The sequence below is a fragment of the Corvus cornix genome, chromosome 1 (assembly GCF_000738735.6).
Source record: "Corvus cornix cornix isolate S_Up_H32 chromosome 1, ASM73873v5, whole genome shotgun sequence".
In the NCBI taxonomy this organism is placed as follows: Eukaryota; Metazoa; Chordata; class Aves; order Passeriformes; family Corvidae; genus Corvus; species Corvus cornix.
In genome coordinates, this window is record NC_046332.1 from 93197773 (window position 1) to 93214994 (window position 17222).

Here is a 17222-nt window from a genome sequence, read left to right on the forward strand (position 1 = left end):
ACAGCTTGCATGTGGTTTCAATTTTTGGTTTCCATACCACCACCACCACATGCCCACACCATGAAAGGGATCAGCCCCAAGTCCTTTCTAACCAGCTGCAGTTGTGGCTTTTTGATGTGGGCATTAATCCATAGACACCTGGACAGAACAGCCACACTTTATCTCCACTTTAACGACAGCAAAGGCACTGATGGCCAGTGTACGGCAGTTTTAAAGATGTACTGCTCTGGTTTGTGTTTGCACTTACACTTGAGGTGAGAGGCAGTATCTCCAACTGGTCTAAACAGCTTCAAAGAAGTCAATGGTATTACTCCATGCCCATTCATTAAAACTAAGAATTTGGTTGCAAAACTTAATCTTAAGGGGTGCTTCCTAATGCGAGGAAAAAAATAAGCCACCGAAACCACAAAACCTCTCTTGAAACAGACCAAAGAAGTCTTATAAACATGACAAGACACTTACTAGTATTAAATGAAGTAACATTTATCTATCACTGACTTTTCTATCACCTTCCTTTTCTTCCTCACACAAAAACTGACACATATGGTTCAATTTTAGACTCTCTCTCAGACTCTGACCTGATGACCAGTACTGAAAGCTGCTGCTGATGGTGGAACAAGAAGAAACCAAAAGGGCCAACGTTAACATTTCTTGACTGTCCCAGGGTCCACCTGGCATAATTTAGCTCAGCCTCACCCTACAATGATGGATGGACACCTCTCACCTGTGTGTTATTTCTACAGCTCTCTCCCCTCCCACCAAAGAGCTGAGGCAAGTGGTTCATGACTTCTAGCTGCTAAACGAATGAAATACGTGGCTTAACAGATCAAAGATGTTGGAGATCCTTTTGTGACTGGCAAGAAAGGATAGTGCAGGGAAATGGAGACGGGGTGGGGGGGCAAAAATTTTGACAAAGCTGTTCAAATAGGAGAATAACAGAATGGAGCAAAAGTCAACTTTGGTATTCCAAACTTGGAGGAAAAAAAGAAAAACCAACCAAAAAACCAGGCCCTTTTTCTAAATTGCTTGCCAGCTTAAAGGCTTAGCCTTAGCTCTACCACAAAACTTCCTTCTGCAGAAGACACGACTAGAGAACCCAGAGCCACTGCAAAGTTTTAAAAACATGAACACCAACAAAAGCTCTTTTAAAATGCTGCACATGTTCACTTCATCATGGATACAGCAACAGGCACACTGATGCAAGCTGAAAGCAGTTGTAAGCCAGCACAAGACACAGCAGTCTACTTACCTGCAGTCACCTTATTTAAAGCCACAAGAGAGCTGAGAACTTTGCTGAAATTCTGTCCCTGATACAGGTCATTTGCATCAAAAGTCTGAAAAAAAACCCAAAAAACCATGTAGTTAAGTTATAGAAACAAGCCTTTAAGCTTGTATATACAAACCATGACTGTAGAAGCTATTGCATGATCAAGGTATCAGTCTTTTAGTGGCTGTTATGAACCAGTAAAACTGGGGAGGGGGGGGCGGGGGTGTTCCTCCTTAAAAAAAATATTAAAAACAACCCAACAAACGAAGACATTTTTAAATGGAAAGAAAATATAGCAAGAGCTGCATTTGGAAAAAACTGAAGAATAGAGAAAGTAAAAATATTAAGTACCATTTAAGTTACAAGAAAATTGAATAAAACAAGTATCAGAAGCAGTAGTTTTCCTAAGACATTTTGGCCAAAAAAAGTTACTGGGTACCATTACTCTTGTCATACTCTTCTTCTGTAGCAGCACACAGGCATTGTACCTGATTTTTCATAATGTACTCTTAAAATTACTACAAATACTTTAAGAAGTACTACAACATACATGCTATCTCTTCACAAGACACAGAGAGCAGCATTCCTGAACATTAATGAATTTTTAAAAGAATGAAATTTCTGGATAGCTTAGATCGAGGATGAGGTTTGGGAAGGGAACGGATGACAGGAGATGTTTATTTTAAGTGTGGTAAGGAAGTCCAAACCTTGAACTATCATGCAGAAAACACTCCAGCAACTTTCAAGCACTGGGTGATGACATTAAATGTCTGGATTTTTTGGGGAAAAGGGGACTTTTTTTAAAAAAAGGAAGAAAACCCACAAACGCACATTTGCCTGAGGTAATGGAAACACTCATTCAAAGTCTCATAAAATAGCTCTCGCAATAGATTCTGCATAGGTTGAAAGGAGTCACAGTACTCCTTTGTGCAAGCCCAGAAAGCTGACAATAAAAGACAGCTGCTACAGTTCTTCCAACTGATTTAAGAAACAGAAAGACATTTAGTTTCCTGCAATGTAGCAGTTTTTATCTAAAAAGTCAACAAAAACCTGTTCACTTTCCTGATAGCAGGCCCATCCCACAGGCACTACCAGAGAGTCCTTACCCCAGAGAACAGCCTTAGTAGACAGGAGAGAGAAAACTCATAATCCCAGGGGAGAAGGGAGAAAGAAACAAAGTTTAACCCAAGAGAAGGGAAAATGTTAACAACAGCTACCAAAAGTAACCACAGAAGGGGCTGCCAGACCAGTTCTGACTGGTTACGTAATATCACAGGAAAGGTAGAACAGATTTAGGAAACATTTAACAACAGTATTAGTCAGTAAGAAAAAAATCTCCCAATGCATCCACAATATTTGAGGTACTTGCATACATTAACATGCTCATTCCCCCCCCACCCGTGACTGAGGATCATCTCTGGTCCCAGAAAGCAGCAGTTCCACCCGGGCTGTAGAGGTGCCAGCATCTCTCAAGCTTGAGTAGCATTTACATGGCTCAGAAAAGCAATGCCACACAACACACACAGCATCAAGCAGTCAGAGCCACATACCAGTATACTCCAAGCAGTTATTGCTCACATAAATTAAGTCAAATAACTGTTTCTCCAACTTTCACTGTGAACTACAGATAATTTTTAAAAAGACTTCTCTTAGTTATGTGAAATTGTAAGGAGTAAGGAGAGGCACCAGGGAATTGCCTAGATGTGAATTTTGTAAGGCTTTTCCTCAAACACAAGGAATATTAAAAGACTATGTACACAAAAAAGGCATTAAGGAAATAAGAAATAATTTGATTTAACAAAGATGTGATAGATTTTATTAACAGCATAATTTATAAACTCAAAACCAGGCTGGAAATCAGCTTAACCACTGCTCAAATTGAGGAAAAAAATTAAGCTGCTATGAAACAAAAGTATTAAGAGTGTGAAATTTCCAGTGTTACTATACACTTATTGTGGTAGTTTTTAAAAAAGTAAATTTGAAGTGTGAACGGAATCACAAAAGCCTGTCCCTGATCCTAAAAAAATTAAATACACAAGACAGGTGCTCATGCAGAAACCAGAACTAGATCAGAAGGGGACAACAAGGGAGAAAGAGAATGACTGAGTAAAGGAACATTAAAAAAAAAGGTTAAAAATTATAGCTTAAACTTACAAAAACTTAAAAACAACCCAACCCAAAATTTTAAGCTCACCTTCATTCTGGATTCTGATAGAGCCAAGAGCTCTCCAAAGTCAGCCTAACTTGAGAACAAAAGGTTGAGAGGAAGCTTCGTTTCCTGCTACGCTGAGACTATAGGGGATACCAAGAACAATTTGATTGGATCATCCCAACGCATATAGTGCCATAAAAAAACCTGTATCCAGGACATGCATCCAGTCTGCTGCTCCACAGGAAACAGCACAATGGGAGGATGCGAGAAACATTTGCTTCCTTGTGATTTTACATGAAGCAATTCTGACAGGAAGCCACCCTCAGCAGCTCATGGCCAGTATGTTCAGCAGCCTACAAAAAAGGGGGAGGGGAACACACCACCATCCACAGGGATCTTCTCCTAACATAACAGATGCCTAAGAAAAAACTAACCTAGAGAGGTAAAAAGTGAGGGAAAAAACCTAAGTGTTCTAAAGTTTTGAGGCTAATTCTTGATTATAAAGCCCTTATCTCAAAAAAAAAAAAAAAAAGCAAACCAAAAACCAAAGAAATACACAAAAACAAGCACCAAAACAAACAAAAAAACCAAACAAAAAACCACAAACAAAAAAAAAAACCCAAACAAACAAAAAAAAACCTCCTCCCAACCACTTACACCCTTCTTCCATCTTAGTGGAGGTTTGCTCATTTCACAATACATTTGAAAACTGACAGAGTAAGAGCATCAAGTAGCCAGAGAAAACAGTCTACTTCAGGTTTTCACGAGAAGTCTGACTTGCATGTAGCCTGTAATCTTCATTCTGGTAACTATGGACAAATCAGCTGTGGAACCGACTCTTAAATTTTATCTTGATGTTAAAAAGAGTAACTTGTCATTCAGTGACACTGGATGACAAACAACCCCCCTCCATACAGCACTCCCAATTCTGCATTGCAAAAATCAAAGCTGAATTTTGAGATCCAAATATCAAGCAAAACTATTTTTATAACACAATATATTACCAAATAATAAGGTCTGCATGCTAAATTACTTTCTATAATACTGGTATAACCCACTTTTCTAATCACAGCAGAAGCACAACATGAATTCAAACTTGCACATCCTTAAAGCTCTTTAAACCTCAAAACACAAACACTTAGAAAGGTATTACTTTGCAAATATTACAATTTGTCTTTTGAACAGTATGCAACAGGCATATATAGACATTAAACAAGGCTTCATGGAAAAAAATATTTCCAATATGCCTTTGATTTCCAGGCAAACAACATTTATAACTCTGTAGAGACTCTACCTGTGATGAAGTTCCCTCTCTTGTTCATTCAATCCTTATCTTCCACCAAGACAGTCAGATTAAACATTAGTAAAAATACAGGAATAAAACCATGATAGATGAGATGAGGACCCAGCTAAGCCAAATCTTTTGAAAAAAATATTTAACTAACATACCTTTGTTTTTCAATACCCCAGAACTGCCCTCACGCAGATACACCTTACATAAGCATTAAGAGGAGAGAAGGAGAATGGGGCGATGGTGTTCAGAGTGATGGTGTTTGTCTTCCCAAATCACCACTAGGAGCGATGCAGCCTGGCTCTGCTGGAGATAGCTGTCCATCTATCTACGTGCTCATGGGAAGGAATGGATTCATTCCTTGTTCTGCCGTGCTGGCGTGCACAGCTTCAGCTGTATCCATTACACTGTCTTAACAGGTGAGTTCTCTTTCACTTTTACCCTTCCGAATCTCTCCCCCACCCCACCAGGGAAGAGTGGGAGCACGGCTGCCTGGGGCCAAGCTGCTGGATGGGGTTAAACCACGACAATATCCCAGATGGATACTGTGTTCTAAAAGCAGACCAGGTCAGGCTAAGTGACCTACAAACAACACTAAGTGTAACGCTCAAGAGCACTCTGGCACTTTTGGTCACTGACTGCCAATGCCTGGCAATTGCCCACCCTGACCCACACATCCTGGCTTCCCTTTCCACACGTGCACTAATTCCAAACACACAAGCCTGGCTTCCCACAACTATATATGCATTTTCTGCCCCCAGATTTCAACTGGCTACAGACTTTATTGATAACAGTTTTATGACCTCTTCCAGGTCATTAATGAAATGCTACATAATGTGGTCAAGTACAAATGGCAGCAAAACCCATACAGCAAGATATACACTGGATGGTCATTCTGAATTTGGAATTATAATAAAGTTTAGTAATAAGCCAGTTTTTAAACTCACTTCATGAGAGCCATTTGCATTTTTCCGTCACTGACATTTCTTCAACACCAAACAAAATGCCTTAGAGATTAATTTCATCCACATACTGGCTGTTCAACTACCACATCCACTCTCTGATTTTAAACAAGACTAAACTCTGCATGGATCTGTTTAAACTCCATAACATTCAAAATTACCTGAATGTATTATTAGGGCCATTTAAAGTCACCTAAACCACTAAACCTCAGTGGATGGAGACTTCTGTTTCAACAGTGTTTCTCATCTAACAGCCGTAAGGAAATAGAACTAAAGTAACAATGCTTATACCTCATATCCCTGCAATAATCAGTACCTACTGAAAGGAAAAAAGCATTACCCGAAACCGTGATGAAAGAAAAAGGAAATGAGAAAATAAAGTTGAAAATAAACCTGGTGAGAACAGACTACAGCATGCAGTAAGCCTGCAGCAGGATTCTTTTCTTCAAATCAGTCAGTTTTAAGGTCTCAGGTAGCATTTATACTATTTTATTTCCCCCTTCTAGACCTTAAAGTCAGAATCCAGTTGTGCAGGAAGTATTTTTAAAATAAAGGTACTTCACCTGATAAAGCAAGGTGTACAACTGAAGTAAAAAAAAAAATCAGGTAGTTCAGTCAAGCTTTCTTCAGACACACACTTTCTTCAAACGTGTCTTGTATGAACCTTAACTTACTTGTATCCTTAAACCACCAGAGCATCAGTAAGGCTGTATCTAACAGTCACAGCAAGAAAAGTTCATATACTGATTAAGAGTAAAATAAAAAGGTTTTTCCTTGCTAGACTACTGCCTTGAATATACACAGGTACACTATTCCCAGTGGGTATTAATACTTTACGCATCCAACAAAAATAGGTGACAGCTCTTTCCAGTACTGCATCACCAACTGCAGCAGCTGAGGAGCTGACCTACGAGCAGCCCAGGCATCTGTGCAGCACAGATAGGGCAGCTGCTGCTAAGCTCACCAGCCAGCCCCAAAATAAGCTGTAACCCCTGGGCTGTTACACCAACCAGCAGGACACTTTCCAGCTCAGTTTTGCAGCCTCGGGCCCCTGGCGCAGAAGATGACGAGACCATTGGCTCACTCACCCGGAGGAAATGAAAAGAAACGAGCAGAGTGGCTCGACAAAGCACAGCAGGACACGGCAACGTGTCCCCCCACCTGCTCTTACTGCACACGCTGCAGTGCTTTTGGCCACGGGAGCATGAACAATGAAGTGGTAGGGGAAAAAAAAGCAACTCATGTTTAGAAACAGGTGATCTTAAAAAACACTAAGAATCCCAACACCTTGCTTTGTTGTGCTACCACCCGCAGTGTGGTAGCAGCTGGCAAGAGGAAGCCACGGAGGCCATCCACAGTTCACCTTCCAGTGATGACACTTAAGGGGCCCACGCTGAAAGAAAGATCCTGTAGGTAAGCCCACATGCAAATCACAGATTTGTTCATTTATTCTCACATTAGGTCAGCTCTAAGTGGTGCTGCAGCTATTATGCAGCAGCTGCTCCTGAGCTGTGCATTATCATCTGAAAGCTGCAGCAGTAAAAGGAGAGATAAGAAAAGCAGGGAACTATGACAACTGAGAGGAAAGGAAGGGGTGAGGGGAAAAGAGATGATTATAAATGTTCTGGAAATCTCTGTGAAGCATACTGTTGCCCAAATGTAGCACTGTACAGCACAAGGGAGAGCTAAAAGAAAAAAATTAAGCTCTGTTTCAAAAATTAAGAGTAAGATAAAAGGAAAGGTTTGAAAATAACTGGAAGAACAGACCTGCAGTACAAGATTTCTGTGCCATTTGATAACATTTCACAACAGAAATGCCAGTGGTAAAGAAAAAATAAAACTTATTGGTGGTCTGGAATAAATTTTGCTGTTCATATAAAACTGTTCCTCAAAAGTAAAAACCTAACAGTACTAAAAACACCACATCACCTAGACAGCTTTAATTCCTGCAACTAGTAATACTTTTAAGACATAACATGTTATCTACAAAAGCAAGCAAAGCCAGCTGTAAAAATGTATATGGAAGTTTGTAGTGTCTGTGTGCACATCTGTGTGTGCATGCATCCAGATACATATTTAAAACACAAATCCAAGGAAGACAAAAGTTAAAAAACCTCTTTTAGAGTCCTAAAGATTTCCAGCTCCAAGAATTTTTTTCCCAAACCAGGCACATGAAAGCACTAAGGATTCTACAGAGAATTAATTTCAAATACTAAACAACATTTCACCTAAGAAACTACTTCAAAGTAAACTTCTAAACACTGCCAAAACTAAACACACACAACCTATTTTTCATTAATACAAGCAAAAATGGCATTTAAAAAAGAGAAACACAAAGAAATACTACCTTTCCTTTTGGAGATGAACTGTACAATTTCTCAAGCTTTCCAAAGCTCTGTTTAGAATGTGACAGCACAAGTTAGTATCCTCAAATGAATTCTTTTGTAAGGAGTCGTAGCAGTTAGTATTTTTGAGCATAAACACCTAGTAGTAGCAATGCAAGATGTAATTTAAAAGCAGGAATAGAAAGGTTAGCACTGCCTACACTTGTGTAAGTAAGAAAACTTAAGAACATAACCCTGTTCCAAATTTCTACCTGCACAGCAGAACAAAAGCTACTTTTATCACACCTTCATCCTAAAACACTTTCAAATTGCTTTGTAGGTTTTGGATTATAGATGATACCACAAAGTGATAATCTCAGCTGCCACAGAGAGAGACATTCAGTGACCCACAATAATACACAACTGAGTACTATGGCTTAAGGAAGCTCACACTCCTGGAATTACAGGCAAAAATAAAAGTTGTTGGAATTAAATTACCAAAGAAAATTTGATCAGGACACTGAAGTTGAGATGTCTCAGTTCTTGCCAATGTAACAGGTTAGACCTACATGCTTGGCTGAAACACAGCAACTGCATAAGCACTTTCTAGTGCCAATGAAGAGAGGCACCTCAACAGGAAAATTGGCCAGAAACATATCCCAAGAAAGATTCAGCCCAGCAAAACCCACCTCTCTTCCTGATATACACAGACAAGAACTATGTAAGCTACTCTCCTAAAATAAATCAGGAAACACAGCTGTGGAAATCCAGGCCAAAATGAAAAGGGAATACTGTGTCCAAGTAAGAAGACACACAGCACTAAGAAAAAGAAAAAGCAAGTATAGGTTTGGAAATACAGACAGCTCTGCTATCAAGCAGAGTAAGCAGTCAGTGAAAAAAGGTAAAACTTAATTTTCACTACTAACTGCACAAGGCAGACACTGCCTTATAAACAAGAATATGGTTAAATAGTCATTTTCTTGGGGAAAACCACAAGAGTAAGGTAAAGGATTTTACCAAATGAAATAGACTAGAGAAGGAAAGCAGCTTCTAGGTCTCATTACTCTCCCCCCACTCCTACCCATCACAAGAACAAAGCTAACATCTATTCCAGGACTGTGATGCTGATTCTGAGAGTAGACACTTCTATTTCACTAAACCAGTGCCTTCTTGTATGAATACTTCATTAAAGATCAATGTGGCAGGAGAAAGCCTGCAAAGTCAGTTTTTAGGTCTGTCTACAAGACAGATGCTGGTAATCAGTTTGACTAAGTTTGTCAAGAACTTGCAATTAGAAAGAAAAAAAAAAAGATCTGTCAGATTCTGGTCATCCAAATTCATGTCTTGTCTATAACACTATCAACTGGGTACCTTCCCAAGACTCCAATCCCTCTTAGACACGAACAACTGCAAGTAATGGGAGCAGCTGGTCCCTTGAGTGGCTGCACTTTTTTTTTTAAATCACAGTATTAGATCATGATTTTGGGAAGCTACTCCTTCATTCCACAGCTTCTGCTGCTTCAGATTCTGTTGGGCACCTATCCTTTCACCAACCTCATTCAACACTGACATGATAGACCAGCACAGGGAACATAAGCCTTCCTGAGTTTCAGTCTAGAGCATGTCTATCGTGCCCTGAAGTACTAGTACTAGTTCACAGGTAGGTATCCCACCTTCTCCTCCATAATCCATAGATGAACGTCAAACTTTCAAGCAAGGTTACTACAATGGAATCTGCAAACTGTTCCCATTTTTAAGTAGAAACATACATTATAGCATCATCATTTTCATACATCTACAATTTCTTCCTGACTTTTCTTTTTTTCCCCAATAACACATAAAAAAGAAACAAGTTATGGAAAAGCCTTAATGAAAGAACAATCTAAAAAATGGCTCTGGCACAAACTCCTGACCAACAGTTCATGCTAACTAAAAGTATTGGAAGCACTGAAAATGAAAACTGACCTGAAATAGATCAGTCAGTCACAGCAGAAATAAAAATGACAGGACAGCAACAATGACAGTGGTTAAGACTACCAAAACAAGGTGCCCAAAGGGCCCGGCCAGGGTCTGGAAGTAGTTACTGAGCATAAGCATTCAGAATGAAATAATCTCTTTCCCAATGGCTGAACTGAGTAGTGACATAATAAATATTTTAAGGCTCAGATTAAATCAGTTCCTAAGAAAGAGGAAGTTGATATATTCAGGAAACTTTCAACAAGGTTTCAAACATTAGGAATGGAGAAGTCTGCTTCTGGCATATCTGAATTTTAGATTTATTTTCTAAAATAAAAAAAAAAGTACACATCAGCTAAACTGTGAACATCTCCATACCCTTACCTAAAAAACACAGGAAGGATGGCTTGCCACAACTGATTTCAGATGCCTTCTGTCTAGATGCATGTTCTGCCAATATTTCTCAACTAATTTCTGAAGTACCAGCTTAGTTTCAAAAGCCATGCTGTATGGAGAGATGAAGAGAGGCCTATATAATGAAGCAAAAAGCTTAATTTATATAATGAAAATTTTTGAGGGGAAAAACCAAAACCAACTAGGAAAGCCTGCTTCCAAAATAGGGAGTGTTACCTGCAATCCAAATCTCCATTTGCAAAACAAATTGAGACTTTCATGAAGTCTAAGTACCACAGACACAGTAGGACTGCTGAGACAGACTTGTTCAGAACAGCAGCGTTCAGAGACACACGCACGCCCAGAGCATGTCAGAGAGCAAGAGCTGGAGGTGGCTGAAAGGAGGCATCTTATTGCAAAAGATTTTGTACTACATGAGGTTATCATCTGCCTCCTAAAATAGCATGCTGGCTGTTTTACTACACTACCACGTGCTCTAACCACAACTTAAATGCCATCACATGCTCACATTTCATCTGGAACAAATGTGTGCAGCCAAGTGATCAGATGATGCACAGATTCAGCATCAATGGAGAATGAACTACAGAGCACGACCCAGAAGCACAGACCCACTGACCTCAAGTGCACTTATTTCCCCCACTGCTTATCAGCTTGGGAGTCTCATTTTGCTGTGTGCACACACACTTGTAAAAATAAAAATATTAACAGAAGAAACAGGACAATCCTTGTATCATTAAATATGTACAAGTAGCCAAAGAAGAAAGACTGAGGGGGAATTGATATCCTGACAACAGTCAGGACTTGACTGTGATTGAACATGTGGGGAAAAAAGTGGGAGAGGGGGATAAAGATAACACAGAAATGCAAGAATGAAAGAAAAAAAAAGGAAAAAAATAAATGTTACACCCTTCTAGTAAGAAGGAATTTAATCAGAAATCTCAACTGCTTCCTTAATACACTGTGGAAAGTGCCAAAAATTAAGAATAAAAGCTTACTCAATTTTCATATAGCTTGTTAAAACTTTCATTTAATTTAGAATCACAAAACAGAAAAAAAGTAATTCTCAAGTAGGTAGCAGATATGAACAAGCCCCAAAACCAACACTTCAGGTTTCAACTAGAGTAAATTCATTTCAATACTTCCCTTTTAAAAATTGACTAAAGAATACAAAGCTGTATGCAAATCCCTGAGCTACAGCTCCTCCCAAGCACACCCTTTTTGATTCATAGTTTACCATTTTGATTCCTGCCAGTACAAATACTCTTTAAAAAGGGGCCTAGGGCTGGATCTCTCCCTCTCTCATGCAGGTACCTGCAACAATGTGATGCAGCATCCTCCACCATTTAACACTCCTTTTGCAAGAGCAGGCAGAGAACTTCATCCAGGAAGCAGGGACAAGCCTCACCACCACCTGCTGTGGTGACCAACCACTCCTGCCCTGGCAGGGTTGGTGGAGCTGCTTGGGCAGCCGGGGGGCCCCGTACCTTTGGCCAAGGAAGACAGAAAACTGAAGTCAATTAAATGGAACAGCCTGTAAGTTGAGGGCAACCAGCAGCTGCCAGGCCAGCAGACAAGTCATCTCTTTGAAGGACAGACACCTCAGGGAGAGACATGCAGCATGGGTCTAGGTAAACCATTCCTGCTCAGGATTTGCAAGCCCACAGATCAGTGCAAGATTTCAAGAGTAAAATCTTCCAAAATTTCTCTCACACCACCCTATACTCTTTTCACTCAGGGGGCCATTAAAGTGAACTCACAGAAAACTAATCCAGCAAGTGGAAAGCTTGCTGCAAATTTCATGAGCTAAACCAGTCCAGCATCAGACAAGACCAGCACTTGAGCCAATGCATGGGAGGGATATATCTGTCAGGGGAACAAAAAACAAACAAACAAACAGCCCAAACACTTAGCTACAGTCCAGCCACAGCCAATCATTCAGCATCATTCAGTAGTAAGCTTCTGTAAGAAATTCAAACTTAACGTTTATGGGAATATCTATAAAAATTTCCACATTCCTAACTAATAAAAGATGCCCTCTATCAGGTTACAAGCAACCACAAAAATTCAATCCACACCAATTCTACTTAGTCATAGTAATGCCTGGGGATTCAATCTGAAAGAAATAAAGATAACTTCCTTCAAGAAACCAGCTATTGCAAGAATTTGATTGTTCTGATTTATCAGCTGATACACTATATGATGGGCTTGGGTAGCCAAGCTGACAAGGGCAGCTAGAGGTGATACTATGAGCAGTCAGGCCCAACAGTTTATCTTAATTCCTTCTTAACAGCCTCATCTCCACAGTCCAGGGTTCTTCTAGCCTCACCACCTCCCCCACTGCAGACACCTTAACTTCAGTGCCCTCTCCAAAACACAACTGCTCCCACTCCAACCTTCACAGAACAGAGTCCTCAGTCTAGCCTCTCACTGGCAACACACACTGCCTCACCAGTGCTGCCTGGGTCCTGATCCAGCATCCCGATCCAGAAAGCAGGTCCTGGGTTTCCTACAGCCACCCACTGAACACAGCAAGCCTCAGCCACCATCAGATCAATGCCAACCATACAGGGACACCCTGATCCTATCACCTGAATGCAGGCACCCAACGCTGAGGAGTCCACGTCCGCGTACGCTGATGTCCTGTATAGTCAGGAATGTCTGTCCACAGGCACAAGAGCTTGGGACTTCTGGTGGAGGACTCAGGTATGCTACCTTGTCCTTTTACAAGTCACAGCAGTTCAGTGACTGGTAAAGATGGTTTTGGTGCGAGCTCTTTTGCTAATGTAACTGCTGCTCCTCAACAGCAAGGATTTCCTGCAGAGGCCCATACACTCCTCCAAGCAGCATCTAGGGGTGCCATCTGTGGAACCAGAACAAGCACTTAAAAATCAGTGACAGCCTATTCAGGCCCAAAACCTGTGTCTCAGATTTGCCAATAAGGAGGAATAGAGAAAGCCAAATATTACATTGTAATACTTTGCCGTGGTTTTTTCCAACAGTTTGACTCAGGTACTATCTGCATCTAAAGGTCTCAAATGGATTTTTTATATTTCTTAATTCACTTCAGAATTTCAACTTCTACAAAAACGCACAGAAATCATTTGCACAGCTTTACAGGGTGAAGAATCACATACTTTCATTTGTTATGATCTTGCCAATTGCTTGTTTTTTTCTGAGTAACCCTTAACTCCTGAGCAAGGAGAAATAGCAAACAACCTTTCCACTTTCTCCATGCTGCCTGTTACCAAGATCATACCAACCTCACATACTCATCTCTTCTGTTGACAGAAGAGTCAATTTATCTGCACCTCACACAGACTCAATTCCTTCATTTTCTTGTAACAAGTTCTGTTAAGTCTTGAAATGGCAGACTACTCCATTTCCTTTAAATATAGCATCTCTCCCAGGCACTGCTGTAAATATAATTCATCTTGATGCTACAATTCACAGAATACTGAGTGACCAAGCACAGAACCTTTGTGATTTGCCAGGACTCCCTGACACCTGCCAGTAAAAGAACTCAAACACTACATTGAAATTTTAACCACAGTGAAGAACATAATACTTGGCACAGCCTCAGCAGCAGAGGAATGGAAGGCAGCAAACACAAACCAAGCCTTTAAAGATCAAGGAAGGAAATAAGGGAAGAGATCCAGAGATCTATAGACCACTAAACCAAATGCCTAAGCCTGGTAAACTGATAAAAACTTTAATAATAATTTAAAAAAAAACAAAAAAAAAACAAAAAAAAAACAAAAAAAAAAAAAAACAAAAAAAAAAAAAACCAAAAAAAAAACCAAAAAAAAAAACCCAAAAAACCAAAAAACCAAAAAAAAACCCAAAAAAACAAAAAAACAAAAAACACCCCAGAATTTGTGAGGTTTCCATAAATAGGGAAATAGAAGAGAATTAACATTGCTTTGGTAGAACAAAGCAATTGAAGCAATTAGCCAAACATAGGGTAGTTCAGTTAATACATCATATCTGAATATCCTTTGAAAAGACAGCACAACAAGGGTTGGTTTTATTTTAAACAAAGGTAATTTGAGCTAGGACACTCCTCTTGAAGATTCAGAAGTGCTACAGAAGAAACAAACAACAGCCTGCATACAAACAACTGGGTTTCACTATGAAGGGAGTATCAAAAGTGACCCATAGAGATCCAACTTGGGAGCCACATTACCCAACAAAATGTACCCACAATTTCACAAAAGATATGAAGAGAGAACTTTGAGGATATGAAATTATTTGAATTAGTCAAAACTTGAACTCATAGCCAAGAGCCACCATACAATGTTTTCAACAGCCAAACATTAAAGTGGGGGTGAAATCCAGTGCCAACAAATGCAAAACCTACCCCAAGGCAAAATAATAGGAAAAAAAAACCCAAGCTCCATCATTACACTTGTGCAGAAATGAGTTCTCAATTAGCTATTCACACTGGCAAGTAAAAGATAACAGTGAGGTAACAACTTCAGAGCAACAATCAGCCAAGTCGTGAAGTCCAAGAAAAAGAATATTGGAAAATTAGAAAAGACAAAGGTAACAAACAGACTTTTTTACTATTTCCATAGTACTTCTGTAGCCTAAATACAGCTGTGGTCCACTGTGATACTACAAAACAAGAAAGGGTACAGAGATATAAACTGTTTAAACCAATTGAATTAATGCAATGGTATTCACATGAGGAAAAAAGTAAACTGAACGTGCTCATCTGGGAAAGAAATGGGATTTAGTGCAGTACCCTAATGCCATATGAACTCACATATAGCATGGAGAACATCTCTGACATAAAGGCACCCACTGCCAACAGCTGCAGCAGCTGAGCAAACAAAAGGAAATTATTATAAAATGCATAAATAGACATGGAACTTACTGCCATAGGATGCTGTGAAGATAAAGAGAGCTCAAAAAAGAAAGCTTTAGAAAGCTATTTAAATAAGCCATAGAAGGAGGTCCATTGAGCTGTTAAATATATAGGAATACATCCCTGATTCCACAAGCAGCTCCTCAGCTATGGGCTGTCAGAAGCTGGGAAGACTTAATAGAAGGTATCATGGTCTATTTTTATCAGGGCGTCTGGGTTTTTTACGTTTTCTTCCACGCAACTACTACAGACCCACATCTCACAAGACATGGTAAGCTAACCTTTGATCTGAACTTGCATAGTTATCCTGAGGTCATTGAAGACAGTAAAACTATTTCTACATTTTTAATGCCCAAAACCAAGTTAGGCAAAAGAAGCTTCTTATGCTAGCATAGTTACTACAAAAAAAACCTCTGTAAAACACTGCTTGAGTAACACTAATTAGCATTTATTCCCCAAATTCTCAAAACCATGCATCAAGTTTTGTTTCACAATTATTATGGGATTTAAAATGTGAGCTAAGCAGTTAAATTGTCATACTGGAAGATACAGAAATATTATGACAGGAGTTACCTCTGAGAAGACTGAAAGAATATTTTACCTAGTTCAGTCTAACTGCACCATGTTACTCCAATGGTCAGTGCTGACTCCATGCCTCCCACAGGTGTACCCCCACACCTCTCCAGTGTGGGATCTGGTAACAGTTCACAGAATCACAGGGTGAGCCACAGAAAGGGGCATGGCTGTGTCTAAGACTGTGGCCTATTGGGATTACCTGATTTCACATGAGCTGTCCACAGTCACAGCAAAAGATGGGCAACAGACCTTGTTCACCCATAAGAAAGGCAAACACTATAATGCTAATACCACTAAATGCACCACCTAAACACTGACATAACTTTGTACCACTTCAAAATTAGCTAGCAATTATGCCTAGGCTTAAATGATAGCAAGGAGATTAGCAAGAAGAAATATCACTATACCAATATGTTAAAGTTATGGCACAGAAGTAACATTTCGTTATAAAAATTTCATGTGATAGCTCCCACGTGTTAATGTATCTCCCCACTTAACCTTTGCTATTTAAATACCACAAAAAAGTCAGCCTTAGTCTAGAAGAACAAGTTATGGATTATTATACTGACCCATCTTCACAGCTGATACTGTGGAGTTGAAGTTGATACTAATGGGACTTCTGTGGGAGGCTCGCAGTTTTCTAATATGCAAAGTCAAGTTTGCTGAGTTAAGGATGAGGCCTCAAGTATAACTGAAACCCCTACAGGGAAGCATTTAGAACTGAAACTATAATTTACATAATACTTTCAGATAAAAGGATACCAACCAAACTACATGGATCTACAGCATCCTCAGAAACATAATTCATCACTGTAAAGCCATAAATGGCTGTAACGCTGGTATTTAGCTCAAGTCTCAGAACAAGCCAAAGAGCACATTTTCAGCTTATTATTTCCATTACCCTCCCCAAAAATCCCATGTAAAATTCCTGCTGAGATCACTAATGTGACTAACATCAGTCTCAAGACTTCAACCTTTTAGCTGTGACACCAAAGCAGAGATCCAGTTATTTCCAGAGTCATACAGCACTGGAAATCTAACTTCTACAAGACATGCAAACTGCAAAACATACTGATTTATTAACATAGAATATGCCAGTGCAATGAAATAGAAAAGCAAAAGGCTGTTTATTAAAAGCAGTAGCTACAGCAGTGATCACAAAGATCCACCCTCAGAGGAGCACACTCAAAGGTGCTCTGCGCATGGCGAAAGGAAATGTCACATCTTGTATGGAAAATGGAGTAAAATATGCCATTCTAGAAACAGGTTAAAAAGTTAAGCAAATCTCTCCAATTGGATGCTCCAGAAGCATTTAGAAAGGCAAAGACATGGCTCCAACAAACTGGAATTGCTTAAAAATCTTCAGCAAAATTATCTAAAAGTGTTACTGCTACTCAAAATGGTACTGCCAGC

The 17222-nt window shown here is 39.6% G+C and overlaps 1 protein-coding gene across 6 annotated transcripts in view; it reads right to left on the reverse strand.

Annotated features, from left to right (window-relative positions):
* ARHGEF7 (Rho guanine nucleotide exchange factor 7) overlaps positions 1 to 17222 on the reverse strand; it is a 117900-nt gene that overhangs the window by 70240 nt on the left and 30438 nt on the right. For 4 of the 6 annotated variants that reach the window (XM_039549900.1, XM_039549894.1, XM_039549909.1 and 1 more), the window contains exon 3: positions 1250 to 1334. Coding sequence is in view for 2 of the 6 variants with exons in the window: in XM_010394333.4 (XP_010392635.2) it covers positions 1250 to 1334; positions 3462 to 3467 (91 nt within the window). In the remaining 4 variants the exon portion in view is untranslated. Of the gene's footprint in view, positions 1 to 1249; positions 1335 to 3461; positions 3540 to 17222 lie in introns of those variants that run through there. The other 2 variants (XM_010394333.4, XM_010394332.4) reach the window with 2 other exon arrangements.